At 60.1% G+C, this 18,084-nt stretch overlaps 1 protein-coding gene across 3 annotated transcripts; it reads left to right on the forward strand.

Annotated features, from left to right (window-relative positions):
- Nucleotides 1-285: 285 nt before the first annotated feature.
- On the forward strand, nucleotides 286-17,871 carry FGF1 (fibroblast growth factor 1). Of its 3 annotated transcripts, none has more exons than XM_067304924.1 (4): nucleotides 286-531; nucleotides 12,954-13,135; nucleotides 16,578-16,681; nucleotides 16,795-17,871. In XM_067304924.1, exons 2-4 carry the CDS (start codon nucleotides 12,967-12,969, stop codon nucleotides 16,987-16,989), a joined length of 468 nt encoding a protein of 155 aa, XP_067161025.1. In that variant the 5' UTR covers nucleotides 286-531; nucleotides 12,954-12,966; the 3' UTR covers nucleotides 16,990-17,871. The 3 variants fall into 3 exon arrangements, with proteins under 3 accessions (XP_067161025.1, XP_067161027.1, XP_067161026.1); XM_067304926.1 differs by having other exon boundaries at nucleotides 16,798-17,871; XM_067304925.1 differs by having other exon boundaries at nucleotides 286-527.
- The last annotated feature ends 213 nt before the right edge of the window (nucleotides 17,872-18,084 follow it).

Genomic DNA, 18,084 nt, shown 5'->3' on the forward strand with positions numbered 1-18,084 from the left:
CCCGCCTTGCCCGGGAGGGCACTAAGGCAGCCAGGGGTTTCACAGAAGGGCACGGACCACAGCGGTGGGAACGAGAAAAGAAAGCAAAAGAAACGCTGCTTTTCCTCCAGCTTTTCCCCCCCCCCCCGCTCCTGCTTCACCGCAATCCCCCGTTTCCTTGGCAATGGGAGGCTCAACACAAACAGGAGGCGCTGGGCTGGGGCCAGCGCTCCGGCCGGCGCTCCGGCCAGCCGCCCTGCCGCAACGCCGCGCTGCCCGCCGAGCCGCAGCCGCAGCCGCAGCCGCAGCCGCAGCCGCAGCCGCAGCCGCCCGCGGTGACCTTCCCCGTCTGCTTCCAGGCCCCGCGGCGCCGAGGGAGGCAGCGCGCGGCCCTGCGGACCCCCGTCCCTGCGCGCTGCCCCGCCGCAGCACCAGCACCAGCGCCAGCACCAGCACCAGCAGCAGCGCCGGGGGCTTCCCTGCCCTCCGCGGAGCGAAGAGCAGCCCGGGCGCCGCCGCGCGCAGCTCCGCTCCCGCAGGACCCCGCGGTGGGTGAGTCGCCCGGGTCGCGGCCAGCGCCCCGGCTTCGGTCTGCGCGTGCGGGGGGAGCCGGGGGGGGGGGGAGGGACGCGCGTTTCGGGGGGAGACGCTGCAATTCCTGGACCGCGGCATCCCCCGGGGCTGCGAGACGCAGGTGCCCGAGCCGTGTCCCAGGGCAGCGCGGCGCGGAGCATCCTTTCCCGCGGCGCTTTGCATTCCCGCAGCGCATCCGCCCCCCCCCGAGCCGGGCTGCGGACGGGAGACGCAGCCTCCCTGCCTGCAGGGCCTCTGGAAAAGCAGGGAGCGCTTTCCTCCAAAGACAACGTTAGGATGCCGGAAATATTTCCCTACCTGACTTGGCCAAAACCCCCAAACTTTGCAAATGTGTCTAGACTGCCGTGTCCAGGGAGAAAATAAGGATTCAAAGAAAGGCTGTTTCATTTCAATTAGTAATTTTTAAATTACTGCAGATTAACATAAAGCTTTTGACAAAAGACTGAACTGGAATCGGAATACACAGAACATTTTAAATTGCAAAACACAGTATTTGGACCATTTTGGAACTTTTTTCCCAAACAGGAAATTTGTTTAAATGACACATTGCTATAAAATGGTTCATTTCTGATGGAAAAAAGTGTTTGCTTTCTAAAAATAAAAAATAAAAAAAGCTCCTTAAACCTGCTCTAGCCAGAAGCCCGGGTACTACTGAAAATCTTCATCATTTTTAACTCACGTAGGACTTTGCAAATTCGGGTTGCGCCAGCAGCGAGCGCCCCTAGCCAGCCCCCGCGCCCCGCGGGACCCGCCGCCGGCCGGCGCTGTGCTCGGCGCCTCCGAGCCAACGCCGCTTCCCAAAGGGGGGACGAGGGAGGTAACAGCACGGAGTAACAGCAGCGATGGGATGAGACAGGCTGGAAGCGAGGGAAAGGGGATTGGGGGGACGTCTCGGAGCCCCGTCGCCTCGGGCGATCCCGCCAGAGAGCGCGTGAGCCCCGCGGAAAGCTCTGCACCAAGAGGGTCGGATGCGCCCCGGGCTCCGGGGGCAGGCGGATGCTCGGGGCGCCGGGGCGGCACAGCGCCACGTTCCTTGCCAGCGAGCCCGGCCAGCGCCGTCGGAGCACGCGTGGCGCCATGCACGGCGCATCCTGGCTCGGCGGTGGGGCCCCTGCTCTCAGGCCAAAGCCAGAGCTCAGCAAGACCTCTGGCTAAACTCCGCTTCCCAGCTCCACCCCAGCCCCTGGGATACGCTTCCCTCCCGCGCCCCCGGCCGGGCTCCGACCTCCTCCCCCGGCCGGGGCCTTTGGCTTCATCCCGGCCGCGGAGCTGCCGGCGGCTCCCAGCCAGCCGCGCCGCCTGCCCTCCTCCTCGGTCCCCGCGTGCGCTGCCGGCTGCTCCGGAGACCCTGGGAAGGGATGCTCAGGACTGGCCTCCGCACGTGTTTTCCAAGACGAGGGCTGGGCCAGGCAGCGCCGATCCTGCCCGCCCGCGCGGAACGGGATGCGCCGAACGGGAGCCGCCGGCGCGGGGTCCCAGCTCCCTGCCCTGGCGCCCCGGGGCGACTTCTGTCCCCCGCGGGGGCACTGCCCGGCGCTGCGTTTGCTCCGGGGACCAGGCCGTGCTCTCCAGCTCCTTCCCCCCTGTGTTCCAGTTACCCTGTTTTTGCTAAAATGCGTGTGCGAGCTCAGCCGTTCGGGAAGGGGGGGAAGAAACGGCGCGGGGGCAGCGCCAGGCACCCCATCCCGCCCGGCACCTACCTGCTGCCCGCTGCCCTCCCGGCAGCAGCCGAGCCGGCAGCGTTTCCTTTGGCATTTGGCATCTCGGGCCGGCTTAGGTGGCAGCTGGCAGCTCCAGACTGGGGTGTAAGGCGGCATTAGGGCCAAGCACGCGGCCCGGGGCGGCAACGGCCGCGGCAGCGTTATTTCGGTCCCCTCTTCTCCGTCCTGCGGCTGCAGCGGACCGAAAGCGCCTTCTCCAGCGTTTGTTTGCTCTTTTGAAGCCAAGTCAACGATTTAAAAAAAAACCCCGCTTAGCACTTACAAAGGAGCTTTTCTTTCCTCGATAACCCCGGCGGGTGTTTTCGGCACGGAAGAGCCGTGACGCAGAGCAGGTGACTCGTGCGGAGCCGCGCAGCGACTGGCAAGGCCAGGACTGGCGCCGGGGCTCCCGCGGGAGCGTTTCCCGCTCTCGGAGCGCGCCGCGGTGCCGCGAGCTGCTCTGAGTCGCTGCCCGGCAGCAGGTTTGGGGCAAGGGGACATCGGCAGCCCAGGGCCGGGCCGCGCTGCCTGCGGCTGCGTCGCAGGGGAACGAAGGGAGCCGGCGCGGCGGGAACGCCGAGCTGGGATTTTCCGCCCCTCCGGGTTCACAACGCTCTTGGCGCCGGGGCGGCAGGTGCCGTGGCAAGGAGAGGCTCCGGGCGGCTTTGGCAGCGCTGCTCCCCCTTTCCTGCAGAAATCCCTTGCCTCTTGGTGGTTTCCATCGTGCCGGCACTGGATCGGGCTCCTGGATCGGCGCAGGAGCCCAGCCAAACCGCAGCGCGCCCGTGCGTTTCCCAACAGGTCCCTGCCTGCCCGGGCGACGGCCGGCGGGAGGCGGCGCGCAGAGGGGTTTTGGGAGCCCTTGCACGCTTCCACCCCCAACGCACGCGTCGCAGCAGGAAAGGAAAGGGAAGGAAAGCTTTGGGGCGCGGATTACGGAAAGCGAGCTGCAACTCGGCAGCAGGGAAGCAACCAGCGAGTTTTATTTCCATGGCGCAGTAACTGCCGGGGGCAGCAGTGCCGGCTCCGCCACGGTGGGGCGGCCCCGGCCCGGCCGGCAGCCGCGGACCCGCTGGGAAGGGATCCCGGGAGTTTGTTTCCCACCCGTGTCTCCTGGTGCTGGTGAGTGCTGGCCATTCCCCCCCCCCCCCGGGGCACTTTGCACTTGCCGGGATTTGGGGGTGCTGGGCGGTCGTGCTCCGGCGGGATGCGCGACGGGCAGAGCCGGCATGACCGCGGCACGAGGAGCAGCAGCTGCCGGCGCGAAGCGGCTGTGCTCTCCCGCCCGTGCGGCTGGCGCGGGGGAAGCCGGAGGGCGAGCTCCCCCGGAGCGGCATCCCCGGCCCCGCGGGGCAGGGAGCCGCGGCCGCGACGCTCCCGCCTCCCAGGACGGCCTCCGCGGGAGCGGGGTGCCGGCCCTGCCCCGCGCTCCTTAAACGCCGGTTTGGGGTAATTACACGGCAGCCGCCGCCTTAATTTAGCCTGCTCGGCTGCGACGTGCTGCCCGGCAGCACCTTGCTCCCGGCCGCGGCTCCCTGCAGCGAGGCGGCTGCCGTAACGCCGAGCACCTCCGGCCGGGGCATCAAGCCCCCCCCCCCTTAACGAGCCTTAATTTCATCCCCCAAACTCCCAGGAGCTCAGACGGGACAAGAGGAGGCATCTGCTTCCCCGGGCGCCGGCTCCCTCCCGGCAGCCCACCAGGCAAACCGGGGGCCAGGGAGCCGCGGGCCGGCTGCAGACCTCGCCTCTGCCCAGCTGCCCCGTCCTCCGGCTGCTCGCACCAAAAAAGTCTTTTAGCGGATATCCCTTGAACGGGAGCGTACAGCCTAGGGGCCCGGCCCTTGCAAGTGCTGCGGCACGGACGACTCCGGGTACTGATGCATCAGTCTGTTTTGCAAAAATTCATTATTAGGGCATTTTTAGAAATCTTATATTAATTTTTTGAAAGTGCATGCAAAGAGTTAGTGTTTGAGCCAGAGGCCTGGCTGAGGTTTGTTGCTGTTGTTGTTGGGTTTGGGGTTTTTTTTTAAACAACTCGCAATAGAAGCCTCTCTGCAGCAGCAATTTCGGAAGCGATGCAGCAGAAGAGACAGGCGCTCTCGCTTTGTCATGGCATCGCTGCCCCAGCACGCCGCGCGGCCCCAGCAAATGCGATAATCCTCCCTTAGTTCCTCCCTTTGTTAAATAACAAAAACGCCTGACACGGTATTTCTCTGCAATATCAGTTACTATTTTTGCTGCGCTTCCAACATCAGCGTCTCTTATTTTAATGCTGTTGTTGGCGAGCGAAAGCAGATGCCGAGGTTTTGCCCGCTGCGCGTGCGGCTCATTGCACCGCGGATGCGGGTCGCTGCGGCGGGAGCCGGGCTCGGGAGCGGCACAACGAGGATGGGAAAAGATTCCCACGACGCGGCTCCTGCGGCTCCGCGCCAGCAATCCCTCCCCATCTCTGTTAGCTCGGCCTCCTCCCCGGAGGCTGGGGGTTACTAACCCTTTCAGGGAATTTCAGATCAAACCAAGTCAGAAATTGCAATTTTTAATCTGGCTAAAAAAATCCCAGGAAGCAAGAGCCAGTTTTCTGGGCAAAGCCTCCCCGGGGGAACGGTGGCAGGTCCTGCTTGCGCCCGGCAGGCAGGGACAGAGCCGGGACAGGGATGGGGACAGCGCGGGCACTGCGCCAGCCCCGGATTTGGCCGCTTTGGGCTCGTTTCTCGTGTGCCACCGTCCTCGCTGCCTCTTCCCCCGGGCGCTCGCGGTTTGCCCGCAGCAGTCTAGACGCGCGGCTCAGACATGACTCACCGCTTTCCTGGGCTTAAAAAGCTCGTCCCCACCTCCGACTTTTATTTTAATTTGTACTTTAAGGGTAGAAGCCTGGGCGTCAGCCTCGGCCGTCCCACGTCCCACATCCGGCGCGTCGGGCGCCCGACCCGCTTCGGGAAGTCGCCCCCCTCCAGGCTGGAGGTGCCCTGCGGGTCACGGGGAAGGAGCCGGAGCCCGGAGCTAGTTGTTTCCCGCGCTTGCCGCCCATGCCCAGCGTGCCGGAGGGGGGATCCTCATCCCCGGCAAATCCCGGCCCCGCAGCCGAAAGCCGGCTGTCGGCACGCGCCGCAGAGCCCCAGCGTCATCCCGGTTGCTGGAGCTCGGTGCCGGGCGTCCGACCGCCCTCCGCATCCCCTCCGCACCTCGCCCGCGGCGCCGCGGCCCCGCCGTCCCAAAACCCCTCCTGCCTGGCACGGACGCCCGTGTTTTTTCCGGAGGAGGCATTTGTCCGGCTGGCTGCAATAGCTGCACGTCCTCGCCGGGCATATTGATCCGATACACAAGAATATCACTCGGATGACTACATTTTCCACTAGCGTTTCCATCTCTCTCTATATTTAAGTTTTGATTTTAGGTCAAGTCTTGGACATAATGTCAAATACTTTTCAATATTTTAAGTGAAACCGGTCCTGTCTCCCCCTTCCCTTCCCCTTTCCCAACACCTTGCCGAAGGGTGTTGTGAAAAGCTGGGATCCCCAGGCAGGACACGGACGTCGGCGTTCACGGGAGCCGGCTGCGCCCAGGAGCTGCGACCCCGTCGCTTCCTTTCGGTCGGTTCGGCTCGGTTTGGTTATTTCCCCACTCACAAGGTCGTAGGAGTCGAGGAGCTGGTCTTGCTCCAGAGACACCGGGACACGGAGGGTCGCAGCTCCTCGCACCAGTTCACCCCCCAGCTAGTTACCCGCTGTTAACTGCTTGGGGTTTCATCACGATTCAGCTTCCAGCTTCCCTGCTCCCGCGGGAGAACAGCATCTTGCCCCGAAACGCCCCCGGAGGCCCTCGTGCGCTGCGGTGCCACCCTGCAGGGCTCCTTCTGCAGCCCGCAAACCGGGCGGATACGAAAGTTATCATTTGTTGGAGGATTTTCCTGATACACAGTAACTTAGGCTTGCGTTAAATTGGTGTTGGGCAACAGCGCGCATGGGAAAACGCAGCTCAAGCGCTTCACTCAAGCGGCCGGGAGCTAAAGCAGGGTTAGAGTCCGCAGCTATTAGACACTACATTTAAATGCAGACGCGGAGCAGCAGGATCCTTCCAGCCAGTTTCTCTTAGAACTGAGCGTGACAAGCTGTATATTCCTTGGACAAATATTTTAGAGGGAGTGTAATTAACTCCCTGTGCATTTTCAGGGCAGTAAATCAATGCTGAGCTTACGGTGAAGCCAGAAACCAAGTGATTTTTGTTTGGAACAGCTGAGGCTGCGACTCCGCGGGGGGAAGCTCGATGCCCGAGCGACGATGCGCCTGCCGACGGCTAACCGCGACGCCGAGCGCGGGGTTTCGCTGCGACACTGCAGCAAGCACCCTCTGCTCCTTTGGGGAAGGACGGCGCACCGAGCCCGAACCCAGACTCTAACCCAGCCCCTGAGCCTGAGCCAAGCCCTAATTAAGGCTGGCTGCTCTTCAGAGGCCCGGCTGGAGGAAGAGCTTCATCCGACACCGCGGGAAAGTCCCTATTTGCAGTTTTCACTCCCATTTCAGCCGCATGCCCTATTAGCAATGATGCACCGGGATTTCGGATCTGAGCTGCTGGAGCCTGGCGAGGGTCCAGGGCGGCAGCAGGGCAGGCGAGCGGAGCGTATCCGAAACACGGCCGCGGTCCAGAGGCTTTGCTCGGGGCGGAGGCGGGTACCGGGGCGTCAGCCCGGCTTTGCCGGCAGAGCTGTCCTGCAAGCGGACACATGCCTGCATCCTCCGTACCTGCACCCAAAGCGAGGCAGAGCAAAGGGAGACAAACCGTCCGGGGAAAAGCGCCTATAAACGGAGCAGCGAAACGGGATGCCGGAAGCATCCCGGCTCGGGGCTGCTGGGGCGTTGCGGCCCTGTGCCGCACGCGGGAACCGAGCGCCCGACCTGCCCTGCGGCCTTTCCCGTGCCAGCGGCGGATGCTTTCAGTGGCGACGACCCATTGCTTTTGACAGCATATAACGTGGCTTGTGATTTCCCGCCCGAGGAACCGAGGGGCAGGAAAGCAAAACGTGCCGAAGCCCAACGCCAGGAGCCGGCCGGCGGCCCCGCGCTCAGCCGGCGGCTGCCCAGGGCGCGCAGCGAGCGGCACCACCGTCACCCCTGCAGCGCGACTGCGCCGGCCGGGCACGCGCCGGCTGCAGTTATAAGCTCTGAAGGGCTCGTTGTAAACCACGGCGAGTAAGAAGACAGTGTACGTTAGCGCAGCGCCCGGACCCGAACCCGTAGCCCTTCGCTTGGGCCCGTCCTCCAGGCAGCGGGGACGAGCTGGAGCTCCCGGCACCACGTGCGTTGCCAGCACCTGGACAGACCAGCCTGTGCCACTAAGTGCTGTAAACGACTGCCTCAAAAACAGCCTTTCTCCTACCAGGAGGGGAGCGGGCAGGAGAGCAGCAGCCGCCCACCCACAGGCTCCTTGCAAGAGTCCAGCAGTTTCGTCATCCCGAGCTGCAAAGCCCAAAGGTGTCCAACCCCCCCACCCCCCCCCCCCAAGGCAATATATCTTCCACTACATCCTTAACCGGCAAAGCAGCTTTTCCGACTCCCCGTCCAGGGCGTTCTTTCCGTACGGGAGGGCCCCGACGTCTGGCTGGCGTTGGGAGCGGCGATTGCAGCCCGGGGCCGCGGGATGCGGGGCCGCAGGGGCTGGCGGCAGCCCAGGTGGTCCCGTGGGGCCGGACCCCCGGCGAAGCGCGGGGCCACAACGCAGAGAACGGGGGGGGGAGCAGAGCATCGCCTTCCCCTTCCCCGTCTCCCTGCGGGCGCTGGCAGCTTGCCGAGATGCGGCGCCGACCACTCCGGCTCGGAAGAGAAATCGCGGCTTTGAGACAAAGCGTTCAGCTAAAACGGGGCTGGGAGGGCATAAAGCGGGCAGGATCCGGCCCGCGACCCTGTTCCTGCCCCGCGAAGAGGGGCCGGGAAAGGCCGCCAGAGCTCTGGGGTTATCCTTGCGCCTGCGCACCCTTCCCTGGGGCCGTCGCTTGCTCCTCAGCGCTGCCTCTAAGGGGCCACGAGGAAACGGACCCGCTAAACTCCCGCCCCAGTTAGTAACCGGGAATCGCCCTTCACCATCCACCTGCAACCGAATGCAATTTTTTCCTTGATGTCACTTTATCGTGATGCTCCTGACTGCTGGTCACCAGCCTTTTTTCAGCCGGGAGCTCGGTTGCCCTTTCCACCATTCAGCAAATCGCTAAAAGTTTTATATCCACACTCCTTTCTGCTTTACCCAAGGAAATCTCATGCGATCGAACGGGAACGACTGTGTTCCCAGGTCCTGGTAGAGAGAAGGAGATGATGACTATAGGCATTAGCTAATTTAATTCCTGCAGTTTTGGTCACGCTTTGTGCCACAATTTCCACTTACGCAGGGTGGAACCCGATTGAGGAGCGTTTCATTAAGCGGCTAATCCTCTTGCTAGAGATAAAGTCAGTAGCTTACCATTAACCTTGTTAGAAAGAACCCAGCGCTTTCTGCCCCTATGCACAGAATTACCCGGTACGTATTGACCGTATGCTTTCCCTAAGCGGGTATTAACCCCCTCTAAGAGGCTGCCCGGTCCCTGGCATCACGGGCCCCTGGCCCTGCTGTCAAGCGCAGCTGCGGGTTTTGCCTGCCCTGGGCAGGTTCGCTCCCTTCCCTGAAGCTCCGGAGAGCTTTCCCGGCACTGAGGACACGCTGGTAAATCCACCGCGGGCAGAGTTAAGGGGATTGACCCAGGAGCAAAGGTCTCAGCCAGCAGCAGCAGCCTGAGCCAGCAATAAGCGGAACAAGGAGAGTTGGGCCGGTTCCTCCGGAGGGAAACCTGTCCCAGAGCAAGCAGCATTCCCAGCCGGGTGTCCCCGGCTCCAGCAGGCCGAGGGACAGCCTTTCCCAGGACACGCAGCACCAAGAGAGTGGCACACCTGGGAAAGGCTTGTATTTTCCAAGCAAAGAGAAGAAAAAGAGAGACTTGTCCAACTGCGTGAGCTGATTTTCTTAAGGATATTTAAGGCAGAAATCAAGCAGATCCTTGGCTATTCTGCCGGCACTGACACGCAAAGGTGCCGCAGAGGTGGCACATGGCCCGGACACAGGTTGCAGACAGACAGACACACGAGACACCCTCGTAGGCGGGACGCGATGACGATAGCTGCAGACGGCACTGTCGCCTTGGTGCGGTGCATAAAGCAGCCTGCGTATCGGGAAACGCCTGGCTGGTCTCCAGCCCTGCCTGCACCCAGCCTGACCCTTGTCTCCTGGGTGAGGAAATCCACCCCACGCAGTGGATCTTCAGGCCTTACGATGAATACAATTCCTGTTTATCCAAGGGATTTCTGCTCCGCATGCTCAGACAGCTCTCGGGTCTTTTCCTCGCCACCGCAGTTCCCCAAAGCGGTAGCTGTTGCTCCCGTGGGGTAAGCGTAGGGCACGTGAGGAATCATCGGGACGCACGGTGCATGGCCTAGAGCCAGAGCCTAAACGCTTCCGAAATATTTTACCTGCTGTAACTGCTTTCCAGTCTCGTACGCAGCATCGAAGCTTCCCGGGAAGTGAGTGCATTACCCAGCTGCCTGCAGGCAGAGTGGGAAAGGAGCTGGATCGCAGCTGGGTTATATACGCTGGTGCAAACATCGTTGCTGCTGTAACGGAGAAAATAGCCCTTTCCAGAGTGAAACCAATTACAGTGCTTCCACTGAACTCGTTAGGCCTAATTCAGGAGATGCCGACCTCATTAAGAGAAGTCTGACAAAACCTTGAAGAAATCCCAGTGTAGCTGTGTCCCTCTTTTTTGGAGCTTTTTTGGCTGCTCTTTATGTGATGACCTAGATGATAACTGCTATTAACTGCACTTTTCTCCAACGCGTCCAAACCTGCGCTGAAGCTGTGCTTAACACGGGCTATCCAGAGCGTTTTGTTCCAATTTTTTATAAAGGGTTGTGTCTGGGGCCAAGAACAATTTTAATGTACTTGAGTCAAACCTGGAGCTTCTTGTAAGCCGTGTAAGTGAGGCATTTTTGGTTCTTTATGCGTAGCGGCTGGGTATTTTATATTTAAGGAAGCAGATAGGCTCACCTCCGTCGGCAGCCCGGCGGTTTCCAAGCCCACCAGGGCAGGGCTCGGAGGAGAAGGTGGTGACCACGCCGCCGTGCTGGGCTGCAAACCCCACGGTGGGACCCACGGAGCTTCTCCTTGGCTGTGCTCTCCTGAACGTGCAAAACTGCTGCCGCTGGTCGAAGGCCCGCGATGGCGTTTGGGGTCAAACCCCAACTTTGCAGCCTTTCACGGCTCCTCGCCTCCCGCGCCTTGGCTCACCGCTCCCTGTTGCCTTCAGCAACTTGCATGTCATAAGGCTCCAGCGGCCCCGATTTAACAGGATTTGGGCAAAACTGACGTTCACGGCTCGACTTTCTGAGTCCCTTTTTAGTTTAGTAAGCGAATTTCCGCTCCTCGGAGCCTAACGCTCCCGAACACCCGCCGGAGCCGAGGGCAGCGGCTCCCAACTCCAGATCGCAGGGATCAGGCGACTCGCTCTCCGTGGCGATTTTTTTTCCTCCTGTTCCCCAGCCCTAACCCGCAGGATGCGACTCCGCGATTCCTCCCCTTTGCTTCCCAGGCTGAAAGCTAGGAGGTTATTTTCTGTCGGTCGCGGACTTCCGTGCCATGGGATGCTCTTCCCAAGCGGTTCCTGCCTTGAGCCCGTCAATCCGGGGCGCGGGAGAGCTGCGCTTGCTCAGCAGGCAGCAGATCTGGATCTAACAGCGAATCCAGCCCATCTGAAAGAAAGTCACCAAACCGGGCGGTTACTTAAACAGCGGAGCACAGGAAAACACCTAAAATAAAGCGGAAAAGTGCATTGCTCGGGGCGGGAGGAAAGCGGTGAGCTCCTGAACACAGCCGGGCTTCGACGAGCACCAAATATCCGCCGGGGCATGATGTCTCTCGGCTTAGCGTCTTGCAGATAGTTTTCTACTCCCCTTTGAGCTACTAACTCATTTTTGGGGGCTTCTACCCAAACAAGTCAGGCCTTTACGTTGTCCGTGGCTCAGGTTCTCTCTCTTGCTTTTTCCCTCCCACAAAACCCAACCTGTCCTTGCCCAGCGGCTGGCAGCCAGGCCGAGAGCGGCACCGCGTGCGGAGTACCAGCTACGCGGCCGTGAAAGTATGGGAACGGCGACCGTGGTTAGCAAGGAGAGACAAGGCGCGTGGAAAACAGTGTTCATTCGGCTCCTCTTGTGGAGGCAAAGGCAGCCAGCGAGCACCAAACACCTTCTAAAAACAGCAAAAAAAAAAGAAAAAAAAAAAAAACCCTTAAAGGAAAAACATGAAAATGAGCAAACAACCCCCAAGTTTCCAATACAGCTGTCCTGTTAAAGCTTTCCACGGATGCACTTGAGTGTCCCGACGTTCAAGTAAACAAGTGCAGCATCCCGGCGTGCAGCTCGCTTTGGCTGTAGCCGACGCGCTCTGAGCTCCCGGCTTTGGGGGGTTGTTTCCCACTTCCAGCTGTCACCGGCCCTGGAGATTTCGGAGCGCCTTCACGCTCGGGTAAAGGTTTCAGAAGAGCTTTAGTTCTGGTAAATGATGTGATGCCGCGGTCTCGGATGAATTTTGAGTAAAGCACTAAAGACGCCTACGTACCCTGCCGAGTGATTCGGGGAGCGCTGGGCAGCTGGGGGGGGCTCTCTCTCTCTCTCTCTCTCTCTATATATATATATACATATCTTACTGCAAAGGGTTGCAGTCCTTAACATCTCCCAGGTCGCTCTCATGTGTGCCAACACACACAAAATAATACTAGCTCCATCCTAATGCAACAGTAGCACAACTCAGTGCTAAAAAGATGTTTTTATAATGTATAACGAATATAAGTGTAAATAAACAGTGAATATACACTATTTCCCATAATATAACTGTGGGGGGGAAATGACATTTAAAGTCCTTTCCTGTATCTGGATTTACACGATGCCCTGTCTTTTTCTATTCATAAACCCACTTCTCTATAAGTACTAAGGAACTTGGCACACGAAAGGCAGGAACCAAAGACGTGGCTTTCAGTTTTGACCATTTTTGCTGCGTCCGGCAAGGGTGCACAGGTATGATATAAGCTAGACGCAGCAATGCCTTATTTCAGGTGCTATTGCACAGCGTTTGGGTAAATCTCCTGCTTACCGGTAACCTGAATTGCAGCCAAACCGGTGCCCAAGCAGCGAAAGCCTCCTCTCCCCCTGCTGCCTCCCCCAGCAGCTAAATTTTGCTCTGGTCTGCACCAGGTGCCGGTGAGCCGCAGAGCGCCGGGGTACGAAGGAGCGTTTGCTGCCCAGCGTGCGGTTCACGTTGCAACACCGCGTCACGGCCGTGCCTCAAGCTCGTTATAGCGGAGGGAGTTATGGCCCTGAGCTTCCCGCCTCGCGTGGGTTTCGAGCGGGCGCTGGGTGGTTCTCAAACCTTTTTTTTTTTTCTTTTTTTTTTTTGGGGGTGTATAATTTTAGTACGTGCGTCAATAGAGAGCAAAAAGAAAACAGGATTTTAATACGATAAAATTAAAAGTCTCCGCAGCCGGATTGCAACCAGGGAGCGGGCGCCGGCGGCACCTCTCGGCACGGCCGCCCCGGGAGAGCGCGGGAACGGCCGGCGCGGAGCGGCGCGGAGCGGAGCAGCCGCCGCGGCCCTGAGCTGCTGACTCTCTCGTAGCCTCGAAGGCGCCATGGCAGAAGGGGAGATAACCACCTTCGCCGCCCTGACCGAGAAATTCGACCTGCCCCCGGGGAACTACAAGAAGCCCAAGCTGCTCTACTGCAGCAACGGCGGCCACTTCCTGCGGATACGCCCCGACGGCCGGGTGGACGGGACGAGGGACCGCAGCGACCAGCACAGTAAGCGCGCCTGCCTCGGGTCGCGGCTCCCCGCCGGCTGCTTCGCCGGCCGAAAGGGGAATAACCAGGGAATTTGTGGCTCCTTTCGGACCTTTCGGGGAGGTCGGTGCAGCAAGCAAGCGAGCTGGCGGCACGTAGGCAGGTCCCGGAGAGGTTCGCTGTGCACGCTGTTTCACGTCCGCAGCTGCATTAAATATGAAACCGGTCATTAAAGCAACCCTGGTCAGACGGGCAGGTCGCGCCGGACAAGCCCCGAGCGCTAATTGCAGCGTGGCAAGCTCACGCCCGAGCCGGCGGCCGGGGGAAAAGGCTTAGCCGGGGCCGCACGTCCCACGCGCAGGCGGCCGCTGCCTGCAGCTGCGCGGCGTCCTGGCGCTCGCTCCCCGCGCGCCGGCTCGGCACAATGCTGCGATTGTGCAGAAACGGCCCTTTCCCTGCAGGAATGACCTTTCCCAGCGGCGCGCTGCAGCTGTGCTTCTCCGCACGCGAAGGCGTCTGCTGGGGCGGGAGGAGGGCCCGGCTCCCCAGCGTGCAGGACGCATCTTGTCCGTGCGTTTTGCACGCAGTGTGCTCTGGTCTTCGGGAAATTCCCTTTCCTCTTAAGCGGCAGGATAAATTCCTGCGGGATGCAAAAGTCCAAGAGCGGCAAGAACCAGCCAAAAGCAAGCTGCTTTGTGATTTACGGCTTTAAACCCACAGCCACTTTACCACTCACGTTTTTTTTCTGAAAACAAGGACGGCTTGCTGCGCTCTGCATCGGTTACGACATGCTCCACGTGCTTCTGCCGTGCCAAGGGCTTTGGGGGTGAGCAGAGCTCCTGCGCGCGGCCGGCCCGTGCGCGCAGCCCCACGCCGTTCCTGCAGCACCTTCCTCCCCCAGAAGCGGCTTAAGAAAAGCCTCCTCGGGGGCTGGCGGGACCCTTCAGCCGAAACACGGCTTTGGCCTGCAGCAGCTGCGGCTGTGGGGGGAGCGAGCCCTGGCTGGGGGCTGAATTTGCAGCTGTAAATTGTTTGCAGGCCTTTAGCAAAGCTCATTACTGCTACGAAGCTTCCTTTTCTCTTTTTTCCCCCCCCCTTTTTTTTTTTTTAAAAGCAGCCTTCATATTTCTAAGAAAGGACCGACGTTCTGCAGTTCTCCCTGGTGCCGCGACGCTTTCACGGGATCACACGGGATTTGAGCGTTGTGCCCGTATTCAGCCGCCCCTTGGAGGGGCTCAGGGACTCATCGTGCATTTGTACTATTCTTTCTAATTGTTTTTTTTATTTGTGATTAGAGCTGGTCTTGCATCTGCCCGGCTTTGGGCTTCTGAACAGCTCCAAGCCTGTGTAAAATGACTCTTTACCCTAGGACTCACACATAGCGCGTGCTCCTGCAGCTTCCACCCGTCTTACAGTCTTTCCTACCCTCTTCCTAACTCTTAGCTCTCTGTTCTCATTGCTTTTCTCTGCTGCAGGTAGAAAAATAGGCTACACGGGGTTTACTCTGCCTTGGTCTGCACCAGACAGACCTTTAGGGAACCTCGGTGAGGCTGCTCAGAGCAGGCGTTCATGAGCTCCTACAGAGCAGTGATGGGTAGGAGAAAGGTCTTCCCGGACACCCGGCTTAGCTCGGTGCGATGCCGCTGCCCTCCGCGGCAGAGGGAGCGCGCTTCCGAAGGCCGATCGCTGCCGAACGCGCCGGCGGAACGCCTGAGACCACCCTCGTCGCCGCTTTGCGGTTTTCCTCCTTCCACGCTCGACGCTGCCAGTGCAAAGTGCTGCAGAACACCTGACGCAGGGAAACACTAATGTAAAAAATTAATAATATTACCCTGCACGGCCAGAAAGGACGCATGCGCGTCTTTTCCTGTAGCTTCCCACGTCGCTGAAGACCCTGCAAGCACTTTCCCTCTGCCCGACCGGAGGAAACCAGCCCCACGGCCCAGCGAGTGCAGCGGGGCGACGTCGCCTGCGCGATGCCCCAGCCTGAAAATCCGCTCTCCGGCCGGCGAGCACACCGCAGCCTGGACGGTTACCAGGACATGACCGGGATGTGACTGGGCTCGAATCCGGTCAGAAAGAGGGGTTGCGAGCAGCCAAATTTGCTTCGCAGCTTCTAAGAAAAGCACTTTTCTCCCTTGCAACCACAAGTGCACGTGTGCTTCCCCCCCCCCCCCCCCCCAGACTTAACCTTTCTTGTCGTTGCTGCTGCAGCGAAAGGCAGCTCAGAGCAGGGTTTGCGTTCGCAGGGCGCCGCCGCCCGAACCTCCCCGGGTCGTCCCTTTAGCTCGGGTTGCCTTACCAGGTGCCACCCCAAAACCGGCTAGGGCAGCCGACAAGAAATTAAATGCTCGACTCATTCTCGGCCCTCGGGGTGCAGAGCTGTCGCCGGCACCTTCCCGCAACGCCCGGGCGCCTCCGGCTTTCACCGCGGCGCAAGACCAAACCTCGCCGGAACGTCCCGGGCCGCCGCGGACGAAGCCCCCCGCTCGTTTCCAGAAACGCGCCTTTCCCCAGCCGTGTTTCCTCTGCTTTGCCCCGTCGCTCACGGAGGCAAAACAGCTGCGGAGAGCTGCAAAAAGCGTGCGGGTTCAGGCACGGGAGCCCCCCGCCGCCCTCGTCCTCGGCTGCCTCCCGCGGCCGCGCTCCTCCTCCAGGCACAGCAACCTCCAGCAAAACGCCTCTTCCCTCGCCAAAGCCCTTCTTGATAAACATATTAATCGAGAACCAGAGCCCGCTTTTAACCATTTTACTCTACTTTTTAGCCCCAAAGTTCCTGGTTCGGTTCCGGCGCAGGTCGCAGACACTGAAAGTCAGGGATGAGATGATCCGCTGCCGCTGCTGGCCTGTTCCCACGCTTGCCGCGAGCCCCTGCGCAGCACGGCCGCCTCCGCTGGCAGCTTCGGGTCTCACTTTAGCGTCTGGATCCGGCCGTTCGCATTGCGGCAGCCACCAAACCGGAGCAACACAGGACGTGGCTCGTAAATCCCTGCGATAGGGGAGATATTTTCTGTTTCTGCAATAGTGAGCAGAACCGGCGCTGACGGTGGCGTCCCCAGTCTGCACCTCGGGTTGTGTTTTCCTAGGCGACTCCTTAAGTGTCCTGGCAAAACCACAGGAGAAATTTGTAAATTAGAGCCAGGATTAAAACGCCAGGCTCCCGCGTCCCCTTCCAGCGCCCTAACCAGCGGGCTGCCCTTCCTTTGGCGGCAAATAAGGAAAAGCCCGGTCTTTGGGTCCTAAAACACGGCTGCGGGGTCCCTTTGAAGGGGAGGGCACAGGGAGACGTTTCTCCTAGGTGCTGTGCTGCTTCTCAAGCTCTCATAAGCGGGGCTTCAGAAAAAAATACCCTGCGAACTCTCCTAGGAGCTTGGGCACGTCTCTGACAACAGCTTTTTTTTTTTTTTCCCCTCTTATTTCCCTCTTATTTTTGTTTTTGGCGCTGTTCCGTTCGGGCTTCCAGTTCAGCTGCAGCTCAGCGCGGGAGGCGTGGGCGAGGTGTACATCCGGAGCACCGAGTCGGGGCGGTACCTGGCCATGGACACCAAGGGGCTCCTCTACGGCTCGGTGAGTCGAGGGGAGCCCTGGCGGGGCGGCGAGGGCCGGGGGTCTCCGCCAGGCTGTGCAACCCCCCTCCCCTCCCTCCCTCCCTCACCGCCCTTCCCGGGGCTCTTCTCCAGCAGCTGCCGAGCGACGAGTGCTTGTTCCTCGAGCGCCTGGAGGAGAACCACTACAACACCTACGTCTCCAAGAAGCATGCCGAGAAGAGCTGGTTCGTGGGACTCAAGAAGAACGGCAGCAGCAAAGCGGGGCCGCGGACGCACGGCGGCCAGAAGGCCATCCTCTTCCTCCCGCTGCCCGTGGCCGCCGAGTAGGCGAGGAGCCCAGCGCCGGGCGCCCCGGAGCGGCTTGGCTCGGCTCACCCCGTCCTGACGCCGCTGCCCGCCTCCCCCGTGCAGAGCTTCCGATACGTCCTCCGGCCGACCTCAGATTGCACCGTTATTCGTGCCGCCGAGCGAAGCCTGGCAAGGAATCCTTGCAGATAGCTCCTTTGCATTAAGCTAAGCTAGCACCAGCCAAAGCTCTCCATCCCAGGCAGCTTATCCCTCCTTGCAGCATCAGCATCGCTGTATGTCGTGCTAACGGCTGCCATATATTATGTGCATTTATTTATTAAGTAAATCCCTGCAGGGCAGGTGCAGGGCAGTTGTCCCGTCTGCTTTGGGCTGAAGCTGTAAATAAAACGTGCTGGTATAGCAGCAGAATAATAAAGCTTGATATGCAAGAGTGCAACAGGATATGTTTGCTCCTAAAGTAGAGCAGCTTCAGCAAAAACGTCCCAACCGCCCTGGGAGCGGAAAGCAGGCTGCGGCGCCCCTTCGCTCCGGCGTTGCTTTGGGGATTAGAGCACAAATCCCCCCGCTGGGATGGCAGCAGCGGCAGCGGGGCGCCCGGGACCCTGGCCTCGAGCGGGATGCGCTGCGGAAAAAAATCCGGGAAAACCAGCATTTGCTGCAGCTCAAATGCCCAAACCTAGCGCTCCCGCCTGCTAGCGCTTGGCTTTCCTTATTCGACAGTAAGGGGGGAAAAAAGGCATTTAGGTGCAATGCGTAACTTAATGTAGTTCAACGTTACAGTGTTGAAATAATAACTCTGGGCCGGCTGTGAAAAGCGCTCCTGTTCATATCGGAAAAGATGGTTAATCTAACTTATTTTGCCTTTATTTTTGTATAATAAATCCCTGGAAACCGCAGAAGCACGTATTTGGCAGGAACATCGCAGCAGCTCATCTGCTGGCTCCATGCAGCTTTTCAGAGCGACGGGACTATTAGGTGAGCCGCTCGGAGCGCTTCTACAGCTGCGCGACGGCTTTAACGTTTTCCTACAAAACTTTCTGAAGAGCGAAAACAAACGAATTTCCTGTTTACACAGCGCCGGAGCCGATTCCGGCCCCGCCGGCGCGCTGCACC

This window comes from Apteryx mantelli, chromosome 14 (genome assembly GCF_036417845.1).
Source record: "Apteryx mantelli isolate bAptMan1 chromosome 14, bAptMan1.hap1, whole genome shotgun sequence".
Lineage (NCBI taxonomy): Eukaryota > Metazoa > Chordata > Aves > Apterygiformes > Apterygidae > Apteryx > Apteryx mantelli.